Here is a 19,407-nt window from a genome sequence, read left to right on the forward strand (position 1 = left end):
GGGACTGATTCTTTTTACATTACATGTCAATGACTTGGATACGGAATTGATGACTTTGTGGCCACGTTTGCAGATGACACAACGATGGGTGGAGAAGCAGGTAGTGTTTAGGAAGCAGGGAGTCTGCAGAAGGACTGAGACAGATTAGGAGAATGGGCAAAGAAGTGGCAGATAGAATATAGCGTTGGGACTGTACGGTCGTGTACTTGGTAGAACGAATGAAAGCACTGACTATTGTCTAAACAGGGAGAAAATTCAAAATCAGAGATGCAAAGGGAGTTGTGCAGTACATGAATATTGAGAGGCCAAGCCACAGTGGATGTGGAAAGGATGTTTCCTGTAGTGGGAGAGTCTCAGACCAGAGGACATAGATAGAGTGGGTGTGGAGACGATGATTCCTGTAGTGGGGGAGTCTCAGACCAGAGGACACAGATAGAGTGGGTGTAGAGATGATGTTTCCTATAGTGGGGGAGTCTCGGACCAGAGGACACAGATAGAGTGGGTGTGGAGGCGATGTTTACTATAGTGGGGGAGTCTCAGACCAGAGGACACAGATAGAGTGGGTGTGGAGACGATGATTCCTGTAGTGGGGGAGTCTCAGACCAGAGGACACAGATAGAGTGGGTGTGGAGACGATGATTCCTGTAGTGGGAGAGTCTCAGACCAGACGGCACAGATAGAGTGGTTATGGAGACGATGTTTCCTATAGTGGGGGAGTCTCAGACCAGAGGACACAGATAGAGTGGATGTGGAGAGGATGTTTCCTATAGTGGAAGAGTCTCGGACCAGAGAGCACAGATAGAGTGGGTGTGGAGAGGATGTTTCCTGTAATGGGGAAGCCTCAGACCAGAGGACACAGATAGAGTGGGTGTGGAGACAATGTTTCCTGTAGTGAGGAAGGTTCAGACCAGAGGACACAAATAGAGTGGGTGTGGAGAGGATGTTTCCTATCGTGGGAGAGTCTCAGACCAGAGGGCACAGCCTCAGAATAGAGGGAAGCCAAGTCACCGAGTACATTTGAGGTGGAGATTGACAGGTTCTTGATTAGTCAGGGCATCATGGGTGATGGAGAGAAGCTTGGAGAATGGGGTTGAGAGGGGTAATAAATCAGCCATGATGGAAAGGTGGAGCAGATGGGCTGAATGGCCTCATTCTTTTTCAGCAGTGTGTCTTATAGTCTAGGAGGGGCACCACAGGAGAAAGGAAAGGAGGGGGGGCACTCTACCAACATACATCAAAGTTGCTGGTGAACGCAGCAGGCCAAGCAGCATCTATAGGAAGAGGTGCAGTCGACGTTTCAGGCCGAGACCCTTCGTCAGGACTAACTGAAGGAAGAGTGAGTAAGGGATTTGAAAGTTGGAGGGGGAGGGGGAGAACCAAAATGATAGGAGAAGACAGGAGGGGGAGGGATAGAGCCGAGAGCTGGACAGGTGATAGGCAAAAGGGGATACGAGAGGATCATGGGACAGGAGGTCCGGGAAGAAAGACAAGGGGGGGGGTGACCCAGAGGATGGGCAAGAGGTATATTCAGAGGGACAGAGGGAGAAAAAGGAGAGTGAGAGAAAGAATCTGTGCATAAAAATGAGTAACAGATGGGGTACGAGGGGGAGGTGGGGCCTTAGCAGAAGTTAGAGAAGTCGATGTTCATGCCATCAGATTGGAGGCTACCCAGACGGAATATAAGGTGTTGTTCCTCCAACCTGAGTGTGGCTTCATCTCCACAGTAGAGGAGGCCGTGGACAGACATGTCAGAATGGGAATGGGATGAGGAATTAAAATGTGTGGCCACTGGGAGATCCTGCTTTCTCTGGCGGACAGAGCGTAGATGTTCAGCAAAGCGGTCTCCCAGTCTGCGTCGGGTCTCACCAATATATAAAAGGCCACATCGGGAGCACCGGACGCAGTATATCACCCCAGTCGACTCACAGGTGAAGTGATGCCTCACCTGGAAGGACTGTTTGGGGCCCTGAATGGTGGTAAGGGAGGAAGTGTAAGGGCATGTGTAGCACTTGTTCCGCTTACACGGATAAGTGCCAGGAGGGAGATCAGTGGGGAGGGATGGGGGGGACGAATGGACAAGGGAGTTGTGTAGGGAGCGATCCCTGCGGAATGCAGAGAGAGGGGGCACTCTACCCATCAGATTCCTCCAACACATGAGATTGTGAAGACTGAATACAGAATTGCAAGGAAATCACCGTTTGAGTGGGAGGAACTGTTTGGTGGAAAAAGGGAAAAGGCCAGTGTGAGCTTTCGTGAAGTAAACAACTTGACTCACCTGAGGAAATTTTGTAATCAGGTGGTGAGGAATGCCCATCGTGTTGTGCAAGTAATCAAAGAGTCTGGTCAGCTTGCTCTTGCTGGCAAGGAGGAGCTTTGGGACACGAGTGACCATGTGCTGGATTTCATTATCACGAAAGCCCAGTTCAATCCGACACACCTGGAAACAATAAAGGAGACTGAATGATGGAGCCGGATATACCAGATGCAAACTCTCTTCCACAGTCATTACACAAACATCAAGTTCAAGTCAAAGGTATTAAGACACAGGAGCAGAATGTGCCATTTGGCCCATCGAGTTTGCACCACCATTCCATCACAGCTGATTTATTATCCCTCTCAACCCCACTCTCCTGCCTTCTCCCCGTAACCTTTTGACGCCCTGAGTAATCAAGAACTTATCAATCTTCACTTTAAATACACCCAATGATTTGGCCTCCACCTCCGCCAGCGGCAACGAATTCCACAGATTCGCCACCCTCTGGCTAAAGAAATTCCTCCTCATCTCCGTTCTAAATGGATGTTCCTCTGTTCTGAGGTTGTGCTCTCTGGTCCTAGACTCCCCCACTATCGGAAACATCCTCTCCACATCCACTCTGTCCAGACCATTCAATATTCGATGGGTTTCAATGACAGCCACCCTCATTCCCTCTCCCAAACTGCAGTGAGTACAGGCCCAGAGCCATCAAACACTCCTATGTTAACCCTTTCATTCCTGGGATCATTCTCAGGAATCTGGACCTAATTCTATTGTACACTGCATGATGGAATTCGCAGTATATAGATCTACTGGACAGAAATTATGAATGCTTATAAATGATTGTGAAATAGAAACAATGCTAAACACAGTAAAATATTTCCGCTCTGATCCACTCCTTCAAATCTGCAAATCTTTTGTGTCAATCTCTCTCTGTACACTGAGAAACAAAATGTTTGTTGGACAATTGACAATTTCATTCAGACCTGTGTGAGGAAGTGATAAGTATGATTTCATCGATGGAGACCCGACCCCATCCCCACCCAGTGAGATGGGGACATGCCTGTCCTATCAGGTGATGTTAGTTCCAGTGGGCCGGACAGATGAGATCAACAGGGAGATCCAACGGCCAGGAAGGTGGTTCTGTAAAGCTTCGTGGAGAGCAAAGGGCATGACAAGGCGCAGAAGATGTCATGGTCATCCACTGTAACCAAGGAAGACCCCAGTTTGTGACGACTACTCACACCAGTGGACTCGAACCCAATTTCCGAGGTCGAGAGAGAGGAACTGCCCCAGTACAACTGCGTTTCCACTTTAAAAACTCTCCCACACAGGTCTCCTGTCATCGTTGGACATGATGGATAACCAACACACGCAGGCTTAAGGAAAAAGACATTGCAACAGCTCTGGGATGGAAAAGTGATTCCATGACCATGCAGTCTCTGAGGAGGACAAGGAATCAAAACCATAGCCAGGCCTTTCAAGACTGAATTTCAAGAACCTTTTCAAAAACCAGCAAACTTCAGAAACCACATATAATTATCAGATGACGACAAGTCCACTCCAAATTGGTAATTTAACCAAATAAAGTGGATTCTGGTTAATTGGGTCATTGGTTTATCAGGGCTGTAATGTATGGATCTATTTCTTTCAGAGCAATGACCCCTCCCCCCGCCTTAGCACTATATATTGATCTGTCGTCTATGCATGCGCTGTTGCCTGGACATGCACATTCCCTCTCTCTCACTGCAGTGTGAATGCACCAGTTACAGTCATGACGTGTGCATGCTTTTATTTAATTGATATATAGTTGTGCACAGACCCACCAAATTGGCGACAAATATGAACCCGAAAGTCAGATGATGTCACGGATTGCACTGACAGTTACGGGACAAAACAGCGAGAGTTAAACAGCACGAAAAAGCCGTCACAGACACTAACAAATGTATGAGTACAGTGCATAGTAACAGTGAAAGACGTGCTGAATTTAAAGTGAAAATAACGAGGCGGTGGCTTCAGTTGACGAATTTGATAGCACGAATGAAGGCTGGGAGTCATATATCGAGAAGGTTGAACTGTATTGTAACGTGAACAACGTGGAGGAGCAAAAGAAAGCCCCCACGCTCCTTAGTTCAATGGGTGCAAGAACGTACAGTCTTTACACAGCTTAGTAACCCCTGCAAAGCCAGTAAGCAAAATGCTTGATGAAATTGTTACAATTTTACAAAGTCACCTGAGCCCGAAACCGCTGGCAATAGCTGAGAGATTTAGATTTAAAAGAAACCAGTCAAAAGATGAAAGTATTTCTGAGTACATTGCAGAACTGCGCAAAATGGACTTTCTGATGTATTAAGGGACAGGCTTGTATGTAGCATGCATAGTCAAAGCACTCAAAATAGGCTACTGCCTGAAAGAGACTTAACCTTAGAATGGGCATTGACCATTGAGATATCGTTAGAGACTGCAGTAAAGGATGCAGCAGAACTACAAAAAAAAGAGGTTAGAATGTGAAATGCACAGAATTTTCCTGAAGGGTACAAAAAGCCAAAGATGTTAGCAATGTGGCAAATCCTCACATGATGCAAATGATTTTGGTACAATGAAAGTTTGCAGAAACTAACACAGACAAGGTCACGGAGAGAATGTGCAAGGCAGACAAAAAGCACAACCAAATGAAAAGTCTCAAACACAAAACTAAGCAAATGCATAAAGTTACCGAATGTAAAGCAGAATCAGACCACATAGACTCTGACCAAGGTGAACTGTCATGCCTAAAACTGCAGAGTACAACTAAAGCAGATCAAAAAATCATCTGGATTACAATAGCTGTGTCTGGTGTAAAACTGAAAATGGAGCCGGATACAGGGTCAGCTTTGTCGATAATTCCGGAGGCTGACTACAAAAGGCTGTTGTCTAAGGTACCATTAGAGACTACCTCAGTGATACTAATGACTTACACAGGCAAAAAAAAGAGTCGCCTAAAGGCAAAATGAAAATAAACATGACATATGGAGGCCAAAAACAACAATTAGAGCTTTACATATTGAAAAGCGGAGAGCCAGCACTTTTCGGACTTGAATTGTTGAGAAAAATCCAACTAGACTGGCACTCAATTAAAGCTCTCAATGTGACATCAACAGGCAACTGCAGCCCAAATGGTAACACTAACCAGAGACTGTCACAGCTGCTTAATGCTAATGAGAAGGTATTTGAGAAGAGAATAGATAAACAGATTGAAGACTTGGCCAAAAACTGTTTGGAATGCCAAAAAGTTCAAAATGCACTCCCACAGGCACCGTTACACCCCTGGGAATGGCTGTCGTCACCATGGCGGAGAGTACATATTGACTTTGCTGGGCCATTCATGGACTCCATGTTCCTGATTGCTGTGGATGATCATTCAAAGTGGCTGGAGGTTTTACCAATGAAGTCAACCATCTCAGCAAAGACCATATCCACTCTAATGGCTTACCAGAACAAATTATGAGTGACAACGCACCACATCAGAAGATTTCCAACTGTTCATGAAGAAAAATGGCATCAGACATTTCAAATCAGCTCCTTACCATCCAGCAACGAATGGGTTAGCTGAAAGGTTTATCCAAAAAGTCCATTAAAGTGATGGACAAGGAGGACATTTCTCTGAAGCACAAGCTGGACAAATTCCTTTTCGTGTAGCAGAACTCTGTCATGCAACGACAAATCAAACACCTGCTCAGGAGGGATAATGGCACCCAATGGTGATTCCTTCGCTGGCATCTTCGAAAACAGCTCTATTTCCATCTTTAATATCTCTATTTTTCTCTTTCAGGGTTCTTTTGAAGAGCCTGAACTGGAGTTACACGCTGACCGCAGTTCGTTGTGGGAATGGGACCCGCTCTTGGAGTTTCACAACTGGCCGTTATTCGGCGCACCACGGGCTCGGCCTAAGAGCTTAGCTCACCTTCGGAGGACTGAGATCTCGTGGCTTTAGAGACGAGCGGATTGAAGGTCGGTGTCACAGCAGATCAGTGCGTCGTCGGGGGAGTTGGAAGATCTAAGGCTGTGTGCCCGGAGACCCGAGATCTTTGGGCACAGAGCTCAGAAAAAGTGACACAATGGACTTTTAACATCGTAAACCAGCGAGTTGTTTGTTATGTCTCCCCTCTCGTTGTGAAACGGAGACACCTCTTTCTCCCTTATTAGGGAGAGAGAGAGCCAGTGGTATGCCGAGTGCCGGGTGAAACACAAAGTCTTTGGGGTAACTGCAAGTCTGTGTCTTTGCTGTTGTTTTGCTCATGGTGAGTGCTCGTTGGCAGTGCTGATGCTTTTGTTTGCCGGAGGGGGGAGAGGGGATTGTTGCTTACTGCCGCTTACGCGCGGGAGGGAGGGGAGCTGGTGGGGGGCCTTTGGGGTTCTAACATTTAACTGTCATTCATTCTCTGAGGGCACTCCTCTGGATGTTTGTGAAGAAAAAGCATTTCAGGATGTATATTGTATACATCTCTCTGACATTCAACGTACCTTTGAAACCTTAGTTGCCAGTGACTAGTGGTGTTCCTCGGGGTCAGTATTGGGACCGCTGCTTTTCACATTGTTTGTCAATGATTTAGATAATGGGATTGATGACTATGTGGCAAAGTTTGCGGATGATACAAAGATAGGTGGAGGGGTAGGTAGTGCTGAGGAAGCAATGCGATTGCAGCAGGACTTAGACAAATTGGAAGAATGGTCAAAAAAGTAACAGATGGAATACAGTGTTGAGAAATGTATGATAATGCATTTTGGTAAAAGGAACAATGGTGCGGAATATTATCTAAATGGGGAGAAGGTTCAAACATCAGAGGTGTAGAGGGACTTAGGAGTCCTCGTGCAAGACTCCCAGGAGGTTAATTCACAGGTTGAGTCTGTGGTAAAGAAGGCAAATGCAATATTGACATTTATTTGAAGGGGAATAGAATATAAAAGCAAGGAGATAAGGCTGAGGCTTTTTAAGACAATAATTAGGCCACACTTGGAGTATTATCAACAGTTTTGGGCCCCATATCTCTGAAAGGATGCGTTGTGATTGGAGGGAGTCCAGAGGAGGTTCATGAGGATGATTCTGGGAATGAAGGGGTTCACATATGAGGAACATTTGGCAACTCTGAGCCTGTACTCGCTGGATTTCAGAAGAATGCTTGGGGATCTCATTGAAACCTACTGAATATTGAAAGGAATAGATCAGGTGGATATGGAGAGGATGTTTTCTATGGTGTGGGGTATCCAGAACTAGAGGGCATAGCTTCAAAACTGAGGGGCGACCCTTTACAACAGAGGGAAGGTGGAATTTTCTTTTAGCCAGAGAGGAGTAAATCTGTGGAATGCTCTGCCACAGACTGTGGTGGAGGCCACGTCCGTGCGCATATTTAAGGCGGAAAATGATCATTCCCTGATTGGTCAGGGCATCAAAGGATACAGCGAGAAGGCAGGTGTACGGGGTTGAGTGGGCTCTGTGATCAGCCATGATGGAATGGCAGAGCAGACTCAATGGGCTGAATGGCCTCATTCTGCTCCTGTGTCTTATTGTCTAATGCTGTTTATGAACAGGAATCTGAGATCTCTCATAGACCTCCTGAAACCAGATCTACAGAGGGAAGTGCAGAATAATCTGTTCAGATGGTTGCCAAGTGAATCTGCAAGGAGCTTCGACGTTGGACAGGAAGTCCTAGCGCATGATTACCGAGAAGACAGGGGGACACCTGGTGGGATAGCTACAGGAACTGGATCACTGACGTACACAGTGGATGCTGGAGATCAGACATGGAGACGTTACGTCAACCAGGTACTGAATGTCAACCTGAATTGACTGCATCCAACAAGGTGGACACATTATAGTCACCGGACTTACCTCTCAGTGATGATCATGTCTCTGACAGCAACGTGACACCAGAAACTGAGAACGTTGTCTTAGACAAGACACCTACTAAACCTGATCCCACTCCACAGGTCCAGAGGGGCTGCCCTGAAAGAAACAGAGCACCACCCAAAAGACTGGACAGTGAAGTGAGCTATGGACTGTCATTGTGAAAGCATGTTTATTGGGAATATGGGTTTATGAAAGGGAAATTGAATGTTTTGTACATAAACAGTTCTATGTTGCATTACTCTAAAGGGGGAGGAAGTGTAATGTATGGATCTATTTCTTTTTGAGCAATGACCGCGCCCCCCCCCAGCACTATATATTGATCTGTTGTCCGCCCATGCACTGTTGTCTACCAGCTAAATTGGACTCCAGCGGCTAAATAATGGTACAAGGAGCTTAGAAAAATAGAGGGCTATGTGCTGGGGAAATTCTAGGCAGTCTCCAGAGTAGGTTACATGGTCGGCACAACATTGTGGGCCGAAGGGCCTGTTACGTGCTGTAAAATTTCTATGTTCTATAATGTTCCCAAAAATTTGTTAAGGCAAGAGATTCTGCAGAATCTGGAAATCCAAAACAACACACACACACAATGCTGGAGGAACTCAGCAGGTCAAGCAGCATCTATGGAAATCAATAAATAGTCAACATTTTGGGCTGAGACCCTTCTTCAAGACTGGAATTTTATTTGAATCTGATATGAAGAAACACTGATCTTGAGTCAAATTCCACTTACTTTAAGATTTTCCTTCACTGGCTCCAAGCTGTTAGTTAACAATTTGGGGAGTCGAGTGACCAGGTCACGTGTCTGGAAAAGAATAAAGGACACATTCACTAAAATCATCATTTCAAATAAAAAGAAAAGCAAAGCTCTTTCCAGATGTACCGTGGAGAGCATTCTAACTGGTCGCATCACTGTCTGGTGTGGAGGGGCCACTGCACAGGATCAGGAAAAGCTGCAGAGGGTTGTAAACTCAACCAGCTCCTTCATGGGCACTAGGCATCAAAGATATTTTCAAAATGTGATACCTCAAAAAGGCAGCATCTGTTACGGACCCCCGTCACCCAGGACCTGCCCTCTTCTCATTGCCACCAGCAGGTAGGAGGCACAGAAGCCTGAAGACATACCCTCAATGATACAGGAACAGCTTCTTCCCCTCCACCATCCGATTTCTGAATAGATAATGAACCCATGAACCCGACCTCTCTATTTTTCTACGGTTTCTATGGAAGTGTTTCTACTGACAGGAGAAGCGGCAAAGGCAGGTTACTGGTGCCTTAAAACCAGCCGCTTCAGGCAGATGGGGCTCGTCAACCGTGGTTGGCAGCTCATCGAAAGGAAACCTCTGATCTCAAACCACCGCTGCCTTGTGGCTATACCCACTCAAGGGGAAGGCTTCGCGAGTAAACCCTGAGGGAAAAATCTGGAGTTAGGCAGTCCTACATTGAGTTCAACGCCGGCTGACAACACCTGCGATACTATTGGTACCAGACTGTATCAGTCTCTGCCATTCCTTTGGGTTTATCAGTTGCGTTTAAAGGGGGAGCTTGCTACATGGGCAACAGTTTGCTCTCCATATTGCACTACCCAGGATTGCGTACCTAGACAGCGGGGATGCAATATTCATGGTCACCTCTGACTGACAGAGGCCTCAGTCAGTCAGTTATATGTGCCTTGTGCTGTGTGTGACTGTTGACACTGTGTTTGCACCTTGGCCCCAGAGTAACAGTTTCATTTGGCTGTATTGATGTATGGTTGAATAACAATTAAATTAAACTTGTCAGACTCTGCTCTACAATGCTTTGACAGCTCAGTTGAAGTACACAGCCAAGTATTTGTCAGGTACTGCTCTGCCTTACATTTCATCAGTTGGCAATTCCAGCTGAAATCAGGGATGTTTTCACTGTTTTACACTTCCCACTCTGTTCTTGTCATTGTTGGGAAATAGAGAGGCTGGAAGCTTCATTCCCTGCATTTCCTCTCCCTTGTGTTTCAATTGGCTCCCAGTTTCTAACCCATCAATTCTGTCACTGATGCCAAACCCACCGTGATCAATGTTCACTTTGTGTGGACATCGGGAAAATCCAGTTCATCAAATGTTTATCGTTGGATCATGAAACTGCTTCATCCTCAAGTCCCATTTCTTCCACAAGAGGCTCTCGGAGTTGGGATAAATACTGAAATGGTAGTCACTCTTTCAATATTTACCTCATAGAACTCTACAACACAGGCTCACCATGTGTCGGTCTTTCACCTGCTCTAAGATCAGTGTAACCCTTTCCTCCCACATATCCATCCATTTTTCTATCCTCCATGTGCCTGTAAGAGTTTTACAGATGTATCTGTCTCTACACCGCCCCTGGCAGTGTGTTCCTCACCCCCAACACTCTCTGTGTATAAAACTTACTTTTGACATCCCTCCTCTACTTTCCTCCAATCTCCTTATTTTTATAGCCCTTTGTATTAACTATTTCCGCCCTGCATAAAGTCTCTGACTATCACTAGATCTATGCCTCTTATCATCTTGTACATCTCTATCCAGTCACCTCTCTCACCCCAGAGAGAAAAAGTCCAGCTTGCTCAACCTACCCTCATAAGCCATTGGAAAGCTTAGACAGAGTGGATGTGCAGAGGATGTTTCCTATAGTGAGGGAGTCTAGGACCAGAGGGTACTGCCTCAGAATAGAAAACGTTCATTTAGTACACAGATGAGGAGGAATTTCTTTATCCAGACAGTGTGAATCTGTGGAATTAACTCCCACAGACGGCTGTGGAGGCCAAGTCATTGGGTATATTTAAAGCAGAGGTTCATAGGTTCTTAAATAGTCAGGGCACCAAAGGTTATGGGGAGAAGGCTGGGTTAGGGTTAGCTTTGACAGGGATAATTTAAGAAGGATGGGAGGCAGCAGAAAGGAAACTACAGACCTGTTAGCCTGACATCAGTGGTTGGGAAGTTGTTGGAATCGATTGTTAGGGATGAGATTACGGAGTACCTGGAGGCACATGACAAGATAGGCCAAAGCCAGATGATTTCTTGAAAGAAAAATCCCACCTGTCAAACCTACTGCAATTCTTTGAGGAAATTACAAGCAGGGTAGATAAAGGAGATGCAGTAGATGTGGTGAACTTGGACTTTCAGAAGACCTTTGACAAGTTGCCGCACATGAGTCTGCTTAGCAAGATAAGAGCCCATGGAATGGGTGGAGCATTGGCCGGTTGGCAGAAAACAGAGAGTGGGAATAAAGGGATCCTATTCTGGCTGGCTGCCGGTTACCAGTGGATTTCCACAGGGGTCGGTGTTGGGACTGCTGCTTTTTACAATATATATCAATGATTTGGATTATGGTTTTAACGGATTTGTGGCTAAATTTGCCGATGATACAAGGATAGCTGGAGGAACGGGTAGTGTTGAGGAAACAGAGAGCCTGCAGAGAGACTTAGTTTAGGGGAATGGGCAAAGAAGTGGCAAATGAAATACAATGTTGGAAAGTGTATGGTTATGCACTTTGGTGGAAGAAATTATCAGGCAGACTATTATTTAGATGGGGAGAGAGTTCAAAATGCAGAGATGCAAAGGGACTCGGGGGTCCTTGTGTAAGTTATCCTAAAGGTTAACCTCTAGGTTGAGTCGGTGGTGAAGAAGGCGAATGCAATGTTGGCATTCATTTCTAGAGGTATAGAATATAAGAGCAGGGATGTGATGTTGAGATTCTATAAGGCACTTGTGAGGCCACACTTGGTGTATTGTGAGCAGTTTTGGGCTCCTTATTTTAGAAAGGATATACTGACATTGGAGAGGGTCCAGAGAAGATTCATGAGAATGATTCCAGGATTGAAAGGGTTACCATATGAGGAACGTCTGGCAGCTTTTGGGCTGTATTCCCTGGAGTTCAGGAGAATGAGGGGGGATCTCATGGAAACATTCCGAATATTAAAAGGCCTGAACAGATTAGATAAGGCACAGTTAATTCCCATGGGAGGGGATTCTAAGACAAAAGGGCACGACTTCAGGATTGAAGGACGTCCATTTAGAACAGAGATGCGGAGAAATTCCTTTAATCAGAGGGTGGTAAATCTGGAATTTGTTGCCACGAGCGGCTGTGGAGGCCAAGTCATTGGGTGCATTTAAGGCAGAGATAGATCGGTTCTTGATTAGCCAGGGCATCAAAGAGTATGGGGAGAAGGTAGGGGAGTGGGGATGACTGGAAGAATTGGATCAGCCCAGGACTGAATGGCAGAGCAGACTCGATGGGCCGAATGGCTTGCTTCTGCTGCTATATCTTATGGATTGAGGTCTGGATTCTGACTTGGCCACTCTAGGACATTAACTTTGTTGTTTTTAAGCCATTCCTGTGTATCTTTGGCTTTTTGCTTGGGACTATTGTCTTGGTGGAAAACAAATCTTCTCCCAAGTCCAGTTCTTTTGGACACTGCATCAGGTTTTCCTCCAGGATTTCCCCGTATTTTGCTGCATTTATTTTACCCTAACCCTCTGGTTCCAAGGTTGTCAAGCCGAGGAGTGGTAGTGGGGACAAGCTCCCACTACCTAAAAGTGCTCCTCGCGGCATGCATCTCAAACAGCCCCTGACAACCAAGTCCAACTCCCGGCCTTCTTGCGTGGCTTAGCCTCTAAGCCCGGTGGAACCGTTCCTACTGACAGGAGAAGGGGCGAAGGTGGGTACTGGCACCTTAAAACCAGTGCTTCAGGTAAATGGAGCTCGTCAGCCTGGGAAGGCAGTCCATCTAAGAGAGGGAAAACTCTGATTTCAAACCTCCGCTGCCTTGGAGCCATACCCACTCCTGGGAAAGGCTTCGGGAATAAACCCTGAGAACAAATCCGGAGCTGGAGTCCGTAAGGCAGTCCGACGTTGTCTTCAACCTCATTATGGCAACTCCTGCGATGACACTGGTGCCAAGCTGTATCAGCCCTTGCCCTTCCCTTGGACAACATCGGTGTCGTGGAGAGGGGAGACTTGCTGCATGGGCAACTGGAGTCTTCCATACAACCTTGCCCAGGCCTGTGCCCTAGAGACCTTCCAGGCGCAGATCCATGGTCTCGCGAGACTAACAGATGCCACCATTTTACCCTCTACCTTCACAAGCCTTCCAGGGCCTGCTGCAGTGAAGCATCCCCACAGCATGATGCAGCCACCACCATGCTTCATGGTAGGGATGCTGTGTTTTTGATGATGTGGTGGTGTTTGGCTTACACCAAATATAGCGTTAAGTCTGTTGGCCAAAACGTTCAATTTTGGTTTCATAAGATCGTAGAACCTTCTTCCAGCTGACTTCAGAGTCTCCCATATGTCTTCTGGCAAACTTTAGCTGAGATTTCATGGGGTTTTTTTTCCATCAGAGGCTTTCTCTTTGCTACTCTTCCATAAAGCTGTGACTGGTGAAGCACCCGGGCAACAGTTTGTGTATGCCCAGTCTCTCCCATCTCAGCCACTGAAGCTTGTAACTCCTCCTGAGTTGTCACAGGTCTCTGGGTGGCCTCCCTCACTAGTGCCCTTCTTGCACAGTCGCTCAGTTTTTGAGGACGGCCTGCTCAAGGCAGATTTACAGCTGTGCCATATTCTTTCCATTTCTTGATTATTGGCTTAACTGTACTCTAAGAGATATTCAGTGACTTGGAAATTTTCCTCTATCCATCTCCTGACTTATGCCTCTCAATAACATTTTCGCCAAGTTGTTTGGAGTATACTTTTGTCTTCATGGTGTAGTTGTTGCAGGATACTGACTCACCAGCAGTTGGACCTTCCAAATACAGGTGTATTTTTACTACAATCAATTGAAACACCTTGAGAACACACAGTGATCTCCATTTAACTAATTATATGACTTCTAAAACCAATTGGCTGCATCAGTGATGATTTGGTCATATTGGGGGGGTGGGGCGGGAATACTTATGCAATCAATTACTTTGTGTTTTATATCTATTTAATTTAGATCATTTTGTAGAAATTTGTTCTCACTTTGACAGCAAAGAATCTTTACCTGTTGATCAGTGTCAAAGAAAGCCAAATTAAATCCAAAGTGATTCAATATTGTAAAAAATAAAACATGAAAACTTTTTATAGGCACTGCGTGTGTTTGTAAGTGTACATATATTTTATATATACATATACACACACACACACACACACACACACACACACACACACACACACATAAATAACCAGGCTCGAGGCTTGGCACAAAAAGAAGAGTTACATGAAGTCTCATTCAAGTGACAAGTCACAGAACACTGCAGCAGAGAAACTGGCCCTTCAGCCCATCAAATCTGTGATAAACTATAATCTTGCCTAATTCCATCAACCTGCACTTGGACCATCATACCCCTCCCATCCATATATCTATCCAAATTTCCCTTAAATGCTGAAATTGAACCTGCATTGACCACTTCCTCTGGCAGCTCATTCCACACTCACACCATCCTCTGAATGAAGCAGTTCCCCTTCAATATTTTGCCTTCACCCTTAACCTGTGACCTCTCATTCTGGTCTCACCCATACCAGCATGCTTGCATTTACCCTGTCTGTACCTCTCATAATTATGTACACCCCTCATTCTCCTACACTCCAGAGAATAAAGTCCTCACCTATTCAAACTTTCGCAAAACTCAAGTCCTCAAGACCTGGCAACATCCACCATCTCTCAGGCATCTGCATTTTCCTGACTCTAGTTCTACAGTCAATGCCGGCAAGGAAATGAATTTCAGGGTTGTGTATGGTGACAGGTATGTAGTTTGATAATAAATTTACTTTGAAGTTTGAGAAGTGCACTTACCTTTTGTTTACTTAGCTGCAGTTCTTTCTGGTAGAATCCCAGCCTATTGTCCAGTCTTTCCACACTGAAATTCAACAAGTAAGGAGCTGCTGACAGCATCCGTGAAATGGCTTCTTTGTTGAATTTCTGAGATTGCAGATATTGTACTCTGAAAGGGAAAAGCACATACTTTCTTAAAAGACTCACATGACAAAATCGGCTGTGATTTACATAGGCACAGCTGGAAAATTTTATATATAATGAATTATACTACACCAAGTACAACACACCGTCCTTACACAGCACATTGTAAAGAAACATTATTTATTCTATTCAGAGACAGTGTGGAACAGGGTTCTTCTGTCCGTCCACTGAGCTGTGTGGCCCAGAAATCCACTTTTTTAACCCAAACCTAATCACAGGACAGTTTACAATGACCAATTAACCTGCTAACCAGTATGTCTTTGGACTGTGGGAGGAAACCAGAGCACCCGGAGGAAACCCTCATGCACACAGTGGGCACCAGAATTGAACTCGAACCTCAAACGTTCTGCTCTGTAATAGCGTCATGTTAACCACTACAGTACCGCGAGACGCCATGGTGCAGAAACCTTTCTCGTAAAGAATAATAAATATCAGGATATCATATTGATAATACAAACAATTATAAATACCTAATACTAATTAATAAAACATTATATATTGCTTTGTAGCTATGAAGAAAATATAATTAAAAGTTTTCTTATCCAAATTTTTTGAACAGCTGTTATGCATGATAGGATCATTCAATGGCTTTAATATTAGTACTAATATTACAACCAGCACAACTATTTTACATTCATATTTATTTTTTTCTAAAGTGTCACTGGTATTTCATGGAACCATCAAGACAGGATGGCGGGGCAGAGATATGTCTCTACCAAAGGAAGTGTAAGGTGCTCCAACATAAGAACATAAGAACTAGGAGCAGGAGTCGGCCATCTGACCCACCGAGCCTGCCCCGCCATTCAATAAGATCATGGCTGATCTGTCCGTAAACTCAGCTCCATCTACCTGCCTTTTCCCCATAACCCCTAATTCCTTTACTATGTAAAAACTTATCTAACTGTATCTTAATATATTTAGTGAAGAAGCCTCAACTGCTTCCCTGGGCAGAGAATTCCACAGATTCACCACTCTCTGAGAAAAACAGTTTCTCCTCATCTTCATCCTAAATCTTCTCCCCTGAATCTTGAGGCAATGTCCCCTAGTTCTAGTCTCACCCACCAATGGAAACAACTTTCCTACTTCTATCTTATCTATCCCTTTCAAAATCGGATGCTTCCATAAGATCCCCTCTCATTCTTCTGAACTCCAGACAGTATAGTCCCAGGCGACTCAATCTCTCCTCATAGGTTAACCCCTTTATCCCTGGAATCAACCTGGTGAACCTCCTCTGCACTGCCTCCAAAGCCAGTACATCCCTCCTCAAGTACGGAGACGAGAACTGCACACAGTACTCCAGATGCGGCCTCACCAGTACCCTGTATAGTTGCAGCATGACCTCCCTGCTCTTGAATTCAATCCCTCTAGCAAGGAAAGCCAACATTCCTTTTGCCTTCTCAATAACCTGTTGTACCTGCAAGCCAACATTTTGCGATTCATGAACAAGCACTCCCAAGTCCCTCTGCACAACAGCATGCTGCAATCTTTCACCATTTAAATAATAATCTGCTCTTCTATTATTCCTCCCAAAGTGGATGATCTCGCATTTACCAAAGTTGTATTCCACCTACCAGACCTTGGCCCACTCACTTAACCTATCTATATCCCTCTGCAGACTCTCCACATCCTCTGTACAATTTGCTTTTCCACTCACTTTAGAGTTATCAGCAAATTTTGCTACGCTACACTCAGTCACCTCCTCCAAATCATCAATGTAAATGGTAAACAGCTGCGGGCCCAGCACCGACCCCTGCGGCACCCCACTCACCACTGACTGCCAACCGAAGAGACACCCATTTATACCAACTCTCTGCCTTCTATTGGTTAACCCATCCACAATCCATGCCAATACACTTCCTGCGACTCCATGTATCCGTATCTTATTTATAGGTCCCTTGTGTGGCACCTTATTGAACGCCTTCTGGAAATCCAAGTATACAATATCCACCTGTTCCTCTCTATCCACTGCACTCATTATGTCCTCAAAGAACTCCAGTAAGTTTGTCAAACAGGACCTGCCCTTTCTGAATCCATGCTGTGTCTGTCTAATGGAACCACTCCTTTCTAAATGTTTCACTATTTCTTCCTTAATGACAGCTTCAAGCATTTTCCCGACTACAGATGTTAAGCTAGTTGGCCTATAGTTGCAACACACATCAAAGTTGCTGGTGAACGCAGCAGGCCAGGCAGCATCTGTAGGAAGAGGTACAGTCGACGTTTCAGGCCGAGACCCTTCGTCAGGACTAACTGAAGGAAGATTGAGTAAGGGATTTGAAAGTTGGAGGGGGAGGGGGAGGGGGAGATCCAAAATTATAGGAGAAGACAGGACGGGGAGGGATAGAGCCGAGAGCTGGACAGGTGATAGGCAAAAGGGGACACAAGAGGATCATGGGACAGGAGGTACGGGAAGAAAGACGGGGGGGGGGACACCCAGAGGATGGGCAAGAGGTATATTCAGAGGGACAGAGGGAGAAAAAGGAGAGTGAGAGAAAGAATGTGTGCATAAAAATAAGTAACAGATGGGGTACGAGGGGGAGGTGGGGCCTTAGCGGAAGTTAGAGAAGTCAATGTTCATGCCATCAGGTTGGCAGCTACCCAGACGGAATATAAGGTGTTGTTCGTCCAACCTGAGTGTGGCTTCATCTTTACAGTAGAGGAGGCCATGGATAGACATATCAGAATGGGAATGGGATGTGGAATTAAAATGTGTGGCCACCGGGAGATCCTGCTTTCTCTGGCGGACAGAGCGTAGATGTTCAGCAAAGCGGTCTCCCAGTCTGCGTCGGGTCTCGCCAATATATAAAGGCCACATCGGGAGCACCTGACGCAGTATATCACCCCAGTCGACTCACAGGTGAAGTGTTGCCTCACCTGGAAGGACTGTTTGGAGCCCTGAATGGTGGTAAGGGAGAAAGTGTAAGGGCATGTGTAGCACTTGTTCCGCTTACACAGATAAGTGCCAGGAGGGAGATCAGTGGGGAGGGATGGGGGGGACGAATGGACAAGGGAGTTGTGTAGGGAGCGATCCCTGCGGAATGCAGAGAGATGGGGGGAGGGAGGGTGCTTAGTGGTGGGATCCTGTTGGAGGTGGTGGAAGTTACGGAGAATAATATGTTGGACCCGGAGGCTGGTGGGGTGGTAGGTGAGGACCAGGGGAAGCCTATTCCTTGTGGGGTGGCGGGAGGATGGAGTGAGAGCAGATGTACGTGAAATGGGGGAGATGCGTTTAAGAGCAGAGTTGATAGTGGAGGAAGGGAAGCCCCTTTCTTTAAAAAAGGAAGACTTCTCCCTCGTCCTAGACAGCCTATAGTTGCCCGTCTTTTACCTATATCCTTTTTTAAAAAGTGGCATGACATTTGCTGTCTTCCAATCTGCCAGGACCTGCCCAGAGTCCAGAGAATTTTGGTACATGATTACCAACGCATCTACTATAACCTCTGCCAATTCCCTCAGCACCCTGGGATGCATCCCATCAGGACCAGGGAACTTACCTACCTTCAGGCCCTCTAGTTTGCTCATCACTATCTCTTTAGTGACAGTGATTTTATCAAGGTCCTCACCTCCCATTTCGTCCATAACATCCTTCTTTGGCATATTAGACATGTCCTCCACCGTGAAGACCGACACAAAATAGTCGTTCAATGCCTCAGGCATTTCCTTATCACCCAATATCAATTTCCCCTTATCGTCTTCCAAGGGACCTACGTTGACTTTAGCCACCCTCTTCTGCTTGATATATTTATAAAAACTTTTGCAATCTGTTTTTATATTTTGCGCTAATTTACTTTCATTATCTATTTTCCCTTTCCTTATTTCTTGTTGAGTTGTTCTTTGTTGCTTTTTAAAGTTTTCCCAATCCTCCAGTCTCCCACTACTCTTTGAAACTTTGTACACCTGAGCTTTCAATTTGATATTATCTTTTATTTCCTTAGCTATCCAAGGCTGGCTCTCCCCACACTCACTGTCCTTACTTTTGAGCACTGTGAAAAATCTCTTTGAAAATATTCCACTGTTCCTCAACAGTGGATGCTTCCCTGGTGTCATGGATTCTTGATTACCTGACTGTCAGACCACAGTACGTGTGCTTGCAACACTGTGTGTCCGACAGAGTGATCAGCAGCACTGGGGCTCCACAGGGGACTGTCTTGTCTCCCTTTCTCTTCACCATTTACACCTCGGACTTCAACTACTGCACGGAGTCTTGTCATCTTCAGAAGTTTTCTGATGACTCTGCCATAGTTGGATGCATCAGCAAGGGAGATGAGGCTGAGTACAGGGCTACGGTAGGAAACTTTGTCA

General features: G+C 45.6%; 1 protein-coding gene across 1 annotated transcript in view; it reads right to left on the reverse strand.

Moving 5' to 3' along the window:
• Nucleotides 1-19,407, reverse strand: part of mterf3 (mitochondrial transcription termination factor 3) — a 50,489-nt gene that overhangs the window by 9,947 nt on the left and 21,135 nt on the right. The window contains exons 5-7 of the mRNA XM_063067359.1: nt 14,926-15,073; nt 8,872-8,943; nt 2,276-2,437 (exon numbers count right to left, since the gene is read on the reverse strand). Coding sequence (XP_062923429.1) covers nt 2,276-2,437; nt 8,872-8,943; nt 14,926-15,073 — 382 coding nt within the window. The remainder of the gene's footprint in view (nt 1-2,275; nt 2,438-8,871; nt 8,944-14,925; nt 15,074-19,407) is intronic.

This window comes from Mobula hypostoma, chromosome 1 (assembly GCF_963921235.1).
Source record: "Mobula hypostoma chromosome 1, sMobHyp1.1, whole genome shotgun sequence".
NCBI classification, from domain to species: Eukaryota; Metazoa; Chordata; class Chondrichthyes; order Myliobatiformes; family Myliobatidae; genus Mobula; species Mobula hypostoma.